General features: G+C 39.3%; 1 protein-coding gene across 1 annotated transcript in view; it reads right to left on the reverse strand.

The window, feature by feature from the left end:
• The window catches only part of SYNE2 (spectrin repeat containing nuclear envelope protein 2), a 304,600-nt gene that overhangs the window by 202,206 nt on the left and 87,044 nt on the right, over nucleotides 1-15,350 (reverse strand). Inside the window, exons 10-14 of the mRNA XM_045579886.1 lie at nucleotides 12,055-12,156; nucleotides 8,421-8,558; nucleotides 3,498-3,662; nucleotides 2,770-2,882; nucleotides 1,581-1,743 (exon numbers count right to left, since the gene is read on the reverse strand). Of these exons, the coding sequence (XP_045435842.1) occupies nucleotides 1,581-1,743; nucleotides 2,770-2,882; nucleotides 3,498-3,662; nucleotides 8,421-8,558; nucleotides 12,055-12,156 (681 nt within the window). The remainder of the gene's footprint in view (nucleotides 1-1,580; nucleotides 1,744-2,769; nucleotides 2,883-3,497; nucleotides 3,663-8,420; nucleotides 8,559-12,054; nucleotides 12,157-15,350) is intronic.

A 15,350-nucleotide genomic window follows, 5' to 3' on the forward strand; every position in this document is an offset into this window, starting at 1 on the left:
TTATGTAGGTATGAAACCTAAAAAAGTTTATCTCAATGTGATGCTATGGTTCCACAATGGTCTCCTTTGGTGGGAAAAGGCATGTGAAGTATTTACAGCAATCTCAAAGCCTCCTACCCGACATATTTACTAATATTGCATAACCTGTATCAGTTTCTCTTATTTCTTGTATTTTTTAATATTGAGTAATTTTATTAGATAAATTTACAGTATGTTATAAAAAGATACCGTCCATCGTGCAGAAACATTTGAGAAATTACAATTAACTAAATTATTGTGTCCTATACAAGCAAAGTATGCTAAGGAAAATTGCAATCAATCAATAATTGCTACCTTTGTACACTTACCATATATTGATTATATGATTACTTAAATGGGAAAATAATGAAAGAAATAAAATATTCAAAGTCTAGTCTAATTTAGAATGCTACTTTCTATTTGAGAATGTACAGTGTTTAAATCATACATATATATATATATATTTTTTTTTTCTTCTTCATGTTCTTCAGTTTTTGTAATTAAAATTTACAATCTTGGATTATTCTTTTGCCCCTCATTCCAAAAAGAGAGAAACAGCAAGTATGATGACAAGGAATAACTCAGTGGTTCTCAACCTTTCTAATGCCGAGACCCTTTAATACAGATCCTCATGTTGTGGTGACCCCCAACCATAAAATTACTTTCATTGCTACTTCATAACTGTAATTTTGCTCCTGTTATGAATCATAATGTAAATCTCTGTGTTTTCCGATGGTCTTAGGCTCTACAACAGCAGTTCTCAGGTTGAGAACCGCTAGCAGAGTCACCTAAGACCATCGGAAAAAAAGATATATACATTATGATTCATAACAGGAGCAAAATTATAGTTATAAAGTAGCAAGGAAAATAATTTTATGGTTGGGGGTCACCACAACATGAAGAACTGTATTAAAGGGTCACGGCATTAGAAAGGTTGAGAACCACTGAACTAACTGTAGAAATGACATTCCTAGGATGCTTTAGTTGTAATTTCCTAATGACCACACTTAATATTTAAGTTCTTTGCTATACTTTTTCCTATCAATTTCAAGATCTAAGCCCTCTCCCCACAAAAAGCCTCAGTGCAAAATGTGCTGTTTTTCCCATCCTTAAAACCAAAAGGCTAACTTGAGCAAAACAGAAAAATAAAAAATAAAAAACTAAAAACAAACAAACAAAATACATGACAAGCTAAGATTAAAATGTTCTAAGAAAAAATTTAATTTTTGGACAAAACCATTTATCTGGGTGGGAAAAAAGATGTCCAGTAAGTGAAAATAGAGTTTTTTAATGGAAATAACATTGAAACTTTCTCTGTTATGTTAACAGGTTAACTCAATCTCCCGTTATAGTAAACAATACTGTTTTTTCTTTCTCTTTCCTGATATCTGTTATTGAACTACCTGCAATTCTTTTCTCCAGGCAACATGTAAGCTAATGGAAGTTACCAAAAAACCCATCTGGAAACCTGAAAAGATGAAGGAAAATTGTGCCAAAGAAAAATGCAAACCCAGCACCCAGATACGGAGAACAGTTTCTAAGACATGAAACGAACGGCTCACCTGCCAGTCTTCCAGCAGCAATTCCACCGACTCTCTGCTCCCATACTTGATGTTCCAAGCCTTCAATTTTGATTTCACTTCATCCAGCAAACCGAGGACTGAGCACTTATAGTAATGAAATTCTAGAAGTGGAATGAATTTTTTCCCCGAAATATTGTTGATTCTGAAAAACAGTGCCGGTTTTAGAATTCAACTTAATATTATGGGCCAAATGTGAGATATGTGGCATTTTAAAAACAGTGGGGCTCTCCTTTTTTTCTTTTAAACACATGGTACTCAGATGTATCCTCAAAGCTTTTTTAAGCAAAGGAAAACAAACATTGTGGCTAGATATATGGTAATTATTTCTAAGGTGAAAACATGTAACAGAACATTTTCTCAAGAAATTGTAACCCTGCTGAGAAATTCTATAATAAAACATCAATATCCAGAGTATTTTACTAATTTTGAAAACTTCTGCATAACATAATGCAACTACTATGATTTCAACACTGACATATGAGAAACAGCTTTCATTAGTAAGGCAAATACCTTCTTATTATCATTCTAATAGGTTGCTTATAAATAATGAGAAAAGAGCCCAGCCCATGGCTCAGTGGCTGGGCATGGACCTAGGAACCAGGGGGTCCCGGTTCAATTTCAATTCCCAGTCAGGGCTCATGCCTGGGGTGCGGGCAGCCAATCAATGATTTTCTTTCATCATTGATGTTTATCTCTCTCTCTCTCTTCCTCTCTGAAAGCAATTTTAAAAATTAATAAATTAAAATAAATAATAATGAGAAAAGAGAAGGTGATGTGGAGCACCATCAGTTAAATAATCTTTATATTTGTAGTACCCGATAGACCTCCTCTTATTTCACACCTTGTGAGGCAGGAACATGGTGCCCATAGCCTATATTTACAAATGCGCATGCGTACTCAGAAAGACAGAGCAACTTGGCCAAAACGAAGATACACAGCTGTTTCTGACTGCAAGCCCAGAACTTTTCTACCACCACATCCTGCCATCCGATAGAAAGAGAATGTTTGTGAGCCTGATAGTGTGTTACTATTACATCAAACAGCAAGGTACTGTTATCAAGACTTAAAGAATACTTGTCAGGAATTTATCTACACATCTTTTCGGGTCCCTATTACACAATCTAGTGCTCAGACATGGATGGTTTAGCAGCTCAGAGGTGTCACAGACCGTCTTTTCATTTCCTCTAATGTGTAAGCTGGCACCAACGGCAACTGCTTCTCGTCTCTATTTTCAAATGCCAGGAGAGTGTTGGAGTGACCGTCGCATTTATCCATCAGACTCTGCAAAGACATTAGCATGAGAGAACTAGGTTTATTGTCAGACATTATAATTGAGGGCTCACTCATCTCATTTGCTCTCCCCATGAATTTCATCTTTTTTTTTTTTAACTTACAAGTGCTTTCTTTTTTTTATACTAAGATTTTCTGAATACATATTTTCAGAAAATGTCTTAAACTAGATGAGTTTTACAAGAGAGGCAGACTGTAGTTTCTTTGGCCAAAAGCATTATTAAAATCTTCTGTTTTCGGGTGTATTTTCCATCCCTCGCTGCAATGCTATTAATTTCATCTACCAAAGTCTTCATGACTTCTTTGTGAGAACCCAACCTCCCACATTTTAAACCAGCTTCCCCTCCTTTTCTGTCGGACGTGCGGAAGGTTTAGAACTCACTGGTTCTATTGTCATTGTTTCCACCTTAAACTAGCACAACGTTCACGAAGGACACGAAGGAACCTTTCAGGCCCCGTCTCTCCCAGAGGGACTAATTCTAAGCTACCCACACATACCCACTGCATTCCCTTCCCTTCTCGCCAGGACAAAGTCTCCCTCAAGAGCAGTCTTAACAAAGTATAGATGTTTCAATGCTTTTTTTTTTTGCTTTTTTCTTTTCCAACCTTGAATAGAGCCATTTTCTCTTCCATTAGCGCGATGGCTTCATAGTAATCGTGGGAGGTGGGCAGCTCAGCCTCTGTGAGCCCCTCTACCTCGCGGAGCCAGGCTTCGATTTGGTGGAGGGGAGAAGGCAGGTCGTCATTCAGCTTTGTTTTCCACGCGTTAATCTGAAAGGAAAAAAAAATGTTCAGCGGACATTCTTCTATTTATTTCTTCACACATATTAGGTTTAATCCTTTAACGTTTCTCCGTTAGTTAAGGAAATATTTATCAACAGATACTTCCTAGTTCTAAGATCACTGCTGATCAAGGAGATAATTTAACAGCTGCAGGAGAAGAGGGCACAAGAATAAAAACAAATGTCTTGATAAATCCATAATCAGTTGTGAGAGGGAAATTAGCAACATTTAAAGCACCTCTCAAGCATGGGTAGATTCAAATGCTGTATGCCCTGTGTTCTCTGACATTACAACTACACCTCGCCAACAGATTTATAGATTACATTTTCCGCATGTGCCCTAGTTGTATATTCACTCCAAATATCTCCGTACACCTCCTGAATATCCGTCCTTCACCGAAACCCCCACAATACAGGCGACCTTCTTCCTCGGCCTTCCCACCAGTATCTACGTGCACACAAGACACACAGCTGCCAACTACGGATTTCCCCAAACACTGACTGCACTCGCAGCTCTCGCTGTTTCTTGCTGCCCCTTCCCCCTACTAAGTACCTTGGAAACTCACATCCTCACTCATTCACACATTCACTCATTTACTCATTCATTCATTCATTCATTCACTGAACAAACAGGAATAATCTATTGTGTAAGCATTGGGGCTAAAGATACAGAAGTCTTCTGAAGTGGACAGGGGACATGTGATCACACACCAAAGAGTACGGGCAGCAGCTAGACAAAACTATCAGACTTTATAGCTGAAAGTTTGTACTTTTTTACCAGCCTCTCCCTATTCCCCCGTCCCCGTCCCTGGCAATCACTTTTCTCCTCTGTTTCTGAGGTTGACATTGTTTTTAGATACCACGTATAAGTAATACCAGGCAGTACTTTGTTTTGCTTTAATTATCTTGCAAGTTTATTTTCTTAAAGGGCGTATGGCAAAAGACAAGTCCATAATCTTAAATCACTAATGGTATATCACTAAGCCTCCGGTTAGAAAAACAATGAAAATAAGTTCCATTGTGACAAGTTCTTAATATAAACAAATTAGATGTATTTTTATTATATCTGAATTTTTTGTACATTAGCCAAAAAAATAAAGTAGAAAACTGATATATGACTGAGTTAAAGAGAGGCTATGATAATACCTCTAAGCCAGCTGTTATTCTTTTCACAATGAAAAGAGGGCTGCAGCCAGAACCGGTTTGGCTCAATGGATAGAGCATCGGCTTGGGAGCTGAAAGGCCCCGGGTTCGATTCCGGTCAAGGGCATGTACCTTGGTTGCGGGCATATTCCCAGTAGGGGGTGTGCAAGAGGCAGCTGATGGATGACTCTCTCTCATCGATGTTTCTAACTCTCTATCTCTCTCTCTTCCTCTCTGTACAAAAAAAAAAAGAAAGAAAAAGAAAAGAGGGCTGCATGTTTTGGAATAAAACCCCATGTGTGCTTTCTGACTCAGGGCTGCTCTACATGAAGTAGTCAGGAGAGGAAAGATGTTTGCCTTTCAACCCACTCCTTTCTCACTTGACATAGATAACATGGCTCCGCCCTTTCTTTCTCCCAGTTGGGAATTTTGCATTTGGCTGAAAATTTCTATAAGATCTTGGGTCAGGTCTAAATAACATAGCGTTGCTATTCTTCACAGCGGGCGTAAAATGAAACCATTTACTAGGAAGCTTTAAGATATCTGTGTTCTCAAACAGCTGAACCAGAAACTAGATGGTATTTTCTTCCATACACCTGGCAACATTAAAATTAATACGCCTCATTTTCCCACACCAAGAAAATGAGCTTCATTCTACCAAAGGGATGAATTTTCTACATACCATTAATTCGCAGCACCCAACCTTGCAAAATAGTTCTATGTTGTTTTTTTCTCATTACTTTGGGCAATTTTTCCAAATCAAATTCAGAAAACCAGGCTGGGTCTCTGTGGCCTGGGGCAGCCTGAACTGGACGGACAATGTCTGTTTTGCGAGGATTTGGAACAGGGAGCCCCTGCCCTTCACAGGACTCACCGTCAGAGCCAGGGGCCAAGCACAGCCGCTGGGGGGAAGATTTCAGGAGCTCGGACAAGGTGGCTTTTTCAAGCCGCTAGAACACTATCTGACACTCTTCATAAATGGTGTGAACAACGCACTCTAAAACAGGCTGCCACTGCTGATGGCCAAGAGCCCTGAGAGGGATCCGTAAACTTTTCCCGGGCTCAAGAGCGTTTGGACTTGCAGGTCATGCTATCTGTGTTACAACTCTGTAGATTCACTAAAAATCATTTAATTCTCTATTTAAACTGAGTGAGTTCTATGGTACATTGATTATACTGTAATAAAGATATCAAAAAAAAAAAAGAGAGAGAAAATGAAGGCCACATAAAGATATTTAGACATCAAAGAAAAGTAAGAGCAATGTCGCCCACAGGCCTGCATTATAAGTTAAAGGAAGTTTTTCAGGCTGAAAGAAAATAAGTTCAGTTGGAAACCCAAATCTCTAGGAAGAAATGAAGAAATATAGACAAATAGTAAATATCTAGATAAATATAAAAGACTAATTTTATGTCTCACTTTCTTTAACATATGACGTTTTGAACAAAAATATATAACATGGTCTTGGGGACTTTAAAACTCATGTCTGTATCATGTATACATATTTATATACAAAGCAACTATAGCATAAAATATGAAAGATAAATGAATCAATTTAATTGCAAGTTGCTACGTTTTTGTTTTTCGGTGTGCTTTTTTTTAAAATATATTTTATTGATTTTATACAGAGAGGAAGGGAGAGAGATAGAGAGTTAGAAACATCGATGAGAGAGAGTCATCGATCAGCTGTCTCTTGCACACCCCCTACTGGGGATATGCCTGCAACCAAGGTACATGCCCTTGACCGGAATCAAACCTGGGACCCTTCAGTCCCCAAGCCGACACTCTATCCATTGAGCCAAACCGGTCCCGGCTGCAAGTTGATACGTTTTAAAAAGTTATACAATAACTTATAAGTTATTTAAATAGACGGTAAAATTTTTGAATGCATATTGTAATGCCACTAAAAATATAATAGAAAGATAAAGAGCCAAAAAGCCAACAAATAAATTAAAATGGAATTCTAAAAATATTAACAATCTAAAATGAGACAGCAATCTAAAATGAGACAGGAAGAAAAAGAATAGAAATACAAATAAGAGAGGAAATAAACACACAAAAAAGGAGTAAAATGGTTTACATACATTGGACCATATCAATAATTACATGACTAAACATTTCAATTAAAAGGCAGCGATTGTCAGAGTGAATAGAAAGCAAGATCCGGCTATATGTTGCCTATATGAGATGCAATCTATATAAATAAAAGCCACACGACTGGAGCAACCGAATCACTGGAATGACTGGTCGCTATGACACTGCAGTGGCCAATTGGCCAATGTGGGCCCTGATCACCCACCCAACTTCCTGTGACTCCTTCCCCTGGCCGGCCTGGCCCCCAATCGCACCCACCCCTGTCCTCATGAGGGGTGGGGCTGGCCAGCCAACCTCCCGCAGCCCGTCCCCACCCCCCACCAGCCCAGCCCCGATCAGCCCCCATTGGGGTGGGCCCACTAGATCCAACCCATGCATGAATTCATGCACCAGGCCTCTAGTTTGAATATAAAGACTCAAATAGGTTGAAAATCAATGAAGCAATCAGCAAGAGAAGACTGGAATGATTGTACTGATATTAGATTAAGTAGTCAATAAGAAAAACAATACTGCCAGAGATAAAAAGGAATATCTCATAATGGTAAAAATGTCAATTCATCAGGAAGATATAATAATTATAAATGTATACACCTGATGACAAAGTGTAAAATATATGAAGCAAAATTTAACAGAATTAAAGAATTCAGCTGATAGAACTGACAAAATGTCACTCAAGACACAGATAATCTAAACTCTATCAACCACCTTAATTTATATTTATTGAACACTATATCTAATCACTCACAAAATGCATGACCATTTCTAGTGCAAATAATATGTGCACTAATATACGCCATATCCTGGGCCATAATACAGATTGAAATCACACAGAAATATTCAGCCACCCATGCACACATTCATCCTTACACATTCTCTCTGGGTTTGTCCCAACCCCTTCTGAGCTCCTATCGATAGTGACACATGACACTGGTCCATGGTAGAGAGGAAGCTGCAAGTGATTCAGAATATGAATAATCTATCTTGGCAAGCCAACAATTGATGGCAAACATAAGAACTTGATAAGCATGCAATTTTTTTCTAAGTAGAATATTATAAATTCCTATTTAAATATCACCTCTACCCAAATGAGACCATGGAGAAAACATTAAGAGCACTTTCCCAACTTTCTGCTGAAGTATCTATCCTGTATTTAATAGAATTCCTCATGGAAATCTGAAGCTCTCTTCCAAAAAAGTTTCCCAATGAAAATGTTCTTCTATAATAATTGACATAACATTAGAGGCCCAATTGCACAAATTCGTGCACCAGTGGCCTGCCCCAATCTGGGCCCATCAGGCTGGCCCCGGGAGAGGGGTCATGAACAGTTGGCCAGCCGCCCTGCACCTGATCAGGGATGGGAGCCTAAAGGGGGTGGGACTGACGGGGGGAGGCGGCTGTGGGCGGTTAGCAGACCGGCCCAACCCCTGGTCACACTCTCAGTTGAACTCCTGGTTGAACTCCTGGTCAATAGAACAATTTGCTTATTAGCCTTTTATTATAAAGGATAGCAACCTGGTAGTTGAGGCCATCCCAGGCTTTTCTCAACTGTTTATGATCTTCATTCAGCTCATCCAGATTCCCCTTCATCGACAGGATGTCCAAAATGGGTTTTTTTCCTTCACTGAAGGACTCCAAAAAGGACAGCAGACTCTACAATTAGAAGAATATTTTAAAGACTGAAATGTTTAAGTCAGTTTACGAAACATCAACTGCAATTGAAAGGGCCATCGCTATAAGTTATATTTAAGTTTTTACTTAGATAAGGTAAAATTCCCTCCATTCAGGGTCCTCTCGCTGGTCCAGTGTCTTTCCTCAGTACCCCCGGATAAGGCAGGTGCCGCCAGAGTGACCTAGGCCCCAGACTGGTCTCACGTCAGTGCTGTTGGATTTGTACTAGAACGGAGAAGCAAGGACCCTCAGTTCTAGAGGACAAGTCAGGCTGGCACATGGGAAATGTGAGTTTGTTTGTCCTTCCCAAATATGTGTTCACAACAAAGTAACAATGAGAGAAAGTGAGAATTATAAGACAGCAGTCACCATGTAAAAATGGCTTTTGAGCCCTGGTTGGTGTAGCTCAGTTGGGTGAGCATCATCCCATGCACCAGGCGGTCCCTGGTTCCACTCCTGGTCAGGACACATGCCTAGATTACAGGCTCAGTCCCCAGTCGGGGACATGCAAGAAGCAGCCAATCGATGTTTCTCTCTCATCAATGTTTTCCTCTCTCTCTCTCTCTCCCTCTCCCTTTCTTTCTCTCTCTCTCAAATCAATAAGAACATATCTTTAAATGGTTTTTGAGGAGTCTTTGATTAACTAAGCTTGAGTCAATTTTTCTCAAGTCATTTTATACAGACCTTAGAAAATATGTTGTCTCTAATCTCAAAATGTTAGTAAATAACATTTTTCTTGATTCATATTTGTATGAAATACTGGTGTGCAAGAGTCATCAATTCCATAGAATTTCATTTAAAACATTATCCATCATTATTGGTAGTGTTTTTAATGAAATTTTACAAGCAAACTGACGGATAACTATTTTAATTCTTTCTGATAATTATTAACTTTATAAAGTCTTTTAGTTAAAAAAAAAAAACAAACAAACAAACACCTGAATTGGTGGCACATTACTAAATCAAAAACATATGTAAGAGCAAAGCACTTCGATGGGCGCTGAGCATCTGGTCAATGAAAAACGGAGCAGGCCAGAGGAAGAGGCACAAGAAGTCTACACAGTTGAGATGGAAGGAAAGTGAGAATATCTGATCCCTTCCCTCCCCGATGGCTCCAAACCAGAGAGGATGGTGTGGTGGGCAAGCCATACAATCCACTGAATGTTACTGTGGGAAAGGCTGGGTTCATCCAACTTCCTCACTGACAGACAGGGAAATGGAGGCCAGGGCTGCCAGGCGCGGTGTAGGGACATGAGAGCATCTCCACCTCATTCGGGATGGGGAAACAGGGAGGACAGTTACACGGACAGTGGATTCTAAGAAACAGGACTGCGGACCTTTGACTTTGGCTCCAGTTAGTAATTCTGGGATGGCCCCATTCCAAATTTCCTGATTTTTCATTCATTTGATACTCACTCTGAAATTATGGTCTACTCTGGGCCAGGAATCATAAAACTTTTACTGTGGGCTTTATGGACTGATGGTCTCAGAAGCTACTATTCTACTCGGGTTGTAGTGTGAAAGCAGCGACAGACAATCCTTCAGTGGGGCACGGCGATATTCCAAAAACACTGTATTTGCAGAAACTGGGATCCGCAGACCTCAAGTTTGCCCATCTTTGCTCTAAAGCAAGCATGTCAAATCAAAGGTTGACATGGGCCAAATAAAGTTTAAGTTTATGTGGGCCTCAAAAGAACAAAAGCTTCAATTTTCATAAAAATGTAGATTTATATTTCAATAGACATGCTGAATACAAAGGGATGAAATAAATGAGTAATCGTTAATATAAAATAATAGAATGTTTTAATGAAGATTAATATATTTTCTTGAACATTAACTTACCAGACACTGAATAACTGCACAAATTAATAAGCGTAACGCAAATAAACCTATTTTTTTCCATTTTTTTAATTGATTATGGTATCACATAATTGTCCTCATCCCCCCCAATCCCATCCCAAACCCCTCCCCATGTATGCCCTCACCACCACCACCCCACCCCCCCACCCCGTTATCCATGGCCACTGGCCAGGCCCATATGCATACACACAAAAGCGAAATATTTCCTGTTGCCCACACCTAACAAGTCAGTCCAAGACTAATGACGTGGCAATCGGCCGCTGAAATACTTGCTGTTGGTATTAGCGGAGAGAAATGGTGCGCCTGTGCGTAAGGTGCTTAGGGGAAATGAATGCAACTTGATTATAGTAATCAGCCTTTTGCGACTGCTATAGTGCATTATTAATAGCCAGTGTCACATTGAAAGGGAATTAATTAGAAGAAATATTTTAATAACACTATTCGTGTCTTGCTAATGAAAAAAAAAATAGGGTTCTACTGAGTCTCCTATCTACCTACTCCAGGACTTCTGTGAGAATCAAATGGGATGAGACAGGGGAAAACACCTCATAAACATTTGGTTAAACTGGAAAATGTCTGCATCTGGTTATAAAGCAAGTTGGGTTCCTGGACTGAAGAAGCTCCAAGGAGGCTAGTTGCTAGGGAGAGGAAGCTGGGTGTAGCTACACGATGTCATTACCCGGTTCTCATAGCCATAGCCACCATTTCGGGATTGGGCTGGGCTGTGGGCCTCATTTTGCACCTTAGGGTCTTGACAGCATTGGCTGTGATTTGGTGGGGTGTTGCACTGTGGTGGTGGTGGGGCTTGGGGGAAGCGAGGATTCGTTTGTCGGCACCAGGTCCATGTTGCCATTTATTGTTAAATGACCAGTGCTCATCAGGGCAGCTCCTGCGTTGAGCGTCTGCCCCCTGGTGGTCAGTGTGTGTTATAGCTACCAGTCGGACAGCCATATATATATTTCATAACTTAATTTTTACAACATCTTGTTATACATGCCATATATATATATATGTATAACAAGATATTGTAAAAATTAAGTTATAAAATTTTTACTAAAGTATTTCTTACATAGCATTATATTGGCTGGGCCACAAAAATATTCATTGTGGGCCACATGTGGCCCTCAGGCAGTGAGTTTGACATGCTTGCTCTAAAACCCTGCTACTCAAAAGATAGAACCACCAACAGCAGCAGCAGCAGCTGGACCTGGGAGCTCCTTGGAAATGCAAATCTCAGGCCTGGTCCAAGATCTACTAAATTTGAATCTGCATTTTAACAAGATCCCTCAGGTGATTAATATGCACGTTAAAATTTGCAAGTCTTAAAATTCAGTCTTAAAAGTTGTTAACTTACAGAGAAGGTCAATGGGGGGAAAAGGAGATATATGTACTACAATACGTAATACTTTAAGCAATAAAAAAATTTTTTTAAGTTATTAACTTAGTATTTAAATAATTAATTCTAAAAGGCTTTTTCTGAAAACATTCCACTCTTCCATCAGTGTAAACTGCAGATCAACTACCCTTTAAAGTCATGCTTGGCATTAGTCATAGTCCTACTTTCTGATGAAAATGAAATGAATTAATCAAATTTTTTTTTTAAAGAAGTCATACTTACTTCATACTTTTTACAGTATGTCTCCTTTTCTGAGTCCTTTAGCATCTTCTGTAGTTTTTTCTCTTGTTGAGTTAACCAGGCCATAACATCTTCCACAGTCCCCTGAAATTCACACATGCATGCATGTAAAACTCTATCCTAAATACACTTGATTTTTCTAACAATAAAATTAACAACTTCAAATATTAGTGGAACAATGTAGTCATGACACACCAGTGTCTCATTGTGCCAAAGAGCAGTGTTGCTTGTTAACGTAACACCTTACATTTTAAAAGGGACTGAAACTAGCATCTGAAGACAATATGCTAAACACACACACACACACACACACACACACACACACACACAACACAGGGCAAGCTGGCCCACTTTTTTTTTTTTTTGCATACACACTTCTATTGTTCTTTGAGTTTAGAGAACAGAATTCTAAGTTACTTACTTAAAGCAGGCATTTCAGAATACTGGCTTCCAATTGAAGGAAACCACAGTTTTCCCACTCAAAACTGTGCCTTATGGCATAATGACTTTAAGCTGGTTATTAGGGAACAAGATTCAGAAAAAACCTTCGACTGTCCCCTTACTTGCCTAAAGGAATACAGATAGAGAAAAAATAATTGAAGGAAGGAAGCACCACCTTCATGTTGAAAGGAGGAGAGCGAAGACCAGACAGACACCTGCCAGTGAGGTCTCAGTGCCTGTCAGTCACACCTGAAAGTGACGGCGGCCAGAACAGCCATTGCCACTGCCAGGACGTGAAACCGAAATATTTAAACTTTGAAACAAAGGAGCACTCTCTCTCTCACGCCCTGGGCTCCTGACCGGTGTTGCCCAGAAACGTGCTCTCCTGCGCCCACAGGAGACACTCCACTAATGGGCTAAGGGGCTGTAATTAGCGTGAATGGTGAGCCATGCATGGCCGCGCCACGGAGTGGACACTCCGCACACTGGCCGTGCTCTTGGCTTTACGGGAACCCCAGCTGCACTGGCCTAAAGGGCGTGGGACTTTGGAAGCCAAGAAATGTAACTGCAAACAAATAAAGCCTTTTCCCACATCTCATCTCCCGTGTGAATCTCAGAAAACTTGTCTTCTAAAGCCATCACAAGCACCTCGCTCCTACCAACAACAGGGAGGAGGGGGTCGATTCTCTGGTAACAATAATATAATGCCGCCACCGACAGGAAAAATCTAGCAGAGCCTGTTTGCTAGACTCCGTCCACTCTGGATCCCATTGCTCCTGGGTGGCCCAGCAAGAATTTGTTTACCACATGTTTGCTCTTTTACATCAACCCATAAGTGGCCTTCAGAATCCCAGAGCCCTGCCTCCCTCTCCTTTGTCCAGAATGACAAATAAACCTCAGCTGTCCAGGGCAGCTTTGGGCCTCATATTCTTATGGCGCCGCCACATGCACATCGGCAGTACACGTTGGACATTTTCTCCTGTTAATCTGCCGCAGGCTATGTGAGCAGGAGCCCAGCCAGAAGAAATTAGAAGGTGGGAGGAAAAGTATTTTTTGTGCCCCGACACAATACATCTAAATATGGGTTAATTCCAGAGATGCCCACCTCCATCAAACACACGGACATCAAAAATGCCTTGACTATGTTAAAGATCCTAAAAATAACACTGCTAAAGGACTTGGATTTGCTGTCCTAAGGAAGTGAGAAACAATTATTTTTCCTCAGATTCTTGTTTAGCTGGTAAACTTGTCTACTTTGGAAGCAAATTTTACTATAAGAAGGATAAAGCAAAAGAAGGACTTGTATGCATGCATATAAGCAAAACCAATGGACGAAAAACTCTGGGGAGGGAGGGCGTGTATGGGAGTGGGGGAGTGGGCAATGGTAACATATGTACACATATAATACCTTAATAAAAAAAAAAAGAGGTTACATCTTATTTCCATTCTCTCCTTTAACCTTCATTTGCTTGTGTTTCCTATTAAGAGTATTTTCTATATGAAGTTAAAAAAAAAAAAAGAGAGAGAGTACTTTCTATATATTTTTGCATCAAATTTCATGGGTGATTGAAGTTCTAATTTTATTTTTTAATATGAAAGTTAATTAGAAAAGGATAGCTTCTCAGCAGGCCAGAAATAAGTGAACTGTATTATAAACCCGAGTCTCAGCTTGAGTCTCTCTCCCAGAATCAGCAACAAGCCGGCTTGGTGCCTCAACATAAGAGTTGGAAAAACATAGGCCTAAATTTGTCAAATAAAAAGCAATAATGTGACTACTTGTAAACGACTTGTAAACTACTGAGAAAGTAGTTGTTGTTTTTTTTTAAATAGCATAATATTCAAACATTTACTAAATTCAGAACACTTGTTTATCTTCACAGACGCAGAATAAGAATATATTTTCAGTTCAGTGATTTTTATGAAATCTCACCCACAACATTTTGTTTAAAAAAAGTCAAAGGAAAAAAGTGAATAACTGAATGGCAATCTAGCTGTAATTCAACACTATCTCAACAAGCAAGGATTAAGAGTAGAATGCAATGCTTCCATTTTTATGAATTATATAATTCCATTTTTATGAAAATAAAAAACAGGTACAATAGAAATATGGCCCTGCTCAGTCCTTAAAATGTTGGCCCACAGACCGAAGGGTCGCGGGTTCTATCCCAGTCAAGGGCATGTACCTCGGTTACAGGTTCCCAAGCCTTAGTAGGGACGTATGTGGGAGGCAACCAATTAATGTGTCTCTCTCATGTTGATGTTTCTCTCCCTCCCCTTCCCCTTTCCTCTCTCGAGAAATCAATGGAAAAAATATCCTTAGGTAAGGATTAAAAAAGAAAAAAAAATATTGTAAAATTAGACTATGGTGAGGGTTGTACAACTATGTCAATAAACTAAAAATCACTGAATTATAAACTTTACATGGTTTAATTTTATGATATGTAAATTGTATCTCAATAAAACTTAAAAATTACAATAGACAAAAATTTGATAGTGCTAGAATTTTTTAAAAGCCTGCTAACTTTAGATCTAAAGCTATTTTAGGCAATTCATCACCATTTAATAAATTACTACTTTTAACTAAAAAAAAAAAGGTAAGAGCATTTGAGAACTTACTTCCTGATATATGTCGTTAGTCTGGTTCAAATAAACTCTTTTATTTTATCACCATTTATCCCCTCTATGTCCTCTTCCACCCCCACCCACACCCTCCTCCCCCAAAATCACCACACTGTTGTCCATGTCCATGAGTTCTCTCTTTTTTTTTTTTTTTAAATATATTTTATTGATTTTTTTAGAGAGAGGAAGGAAGGGAGATAGAGAGCCAGAAACATCAA

This window comes from Pipistrellus kuhlii, unplaced genomic scaffold (assembly GCF_014108245.1).
Source record: "Pipistrellus kuhlii isolate mPipKuh1 unplaced genomic scaffold, mPipKuh1.p scaffold_m20_p_1, whole genome shotgun sequence".
In the NCBI taxonomy this organism is placed as follows: Eukaryota; Metazoa; Chordata; class Mammalia; order Chiroptera; family Vespertilionidae; genus Pipistrellus; species Pipistrellus kuhlii.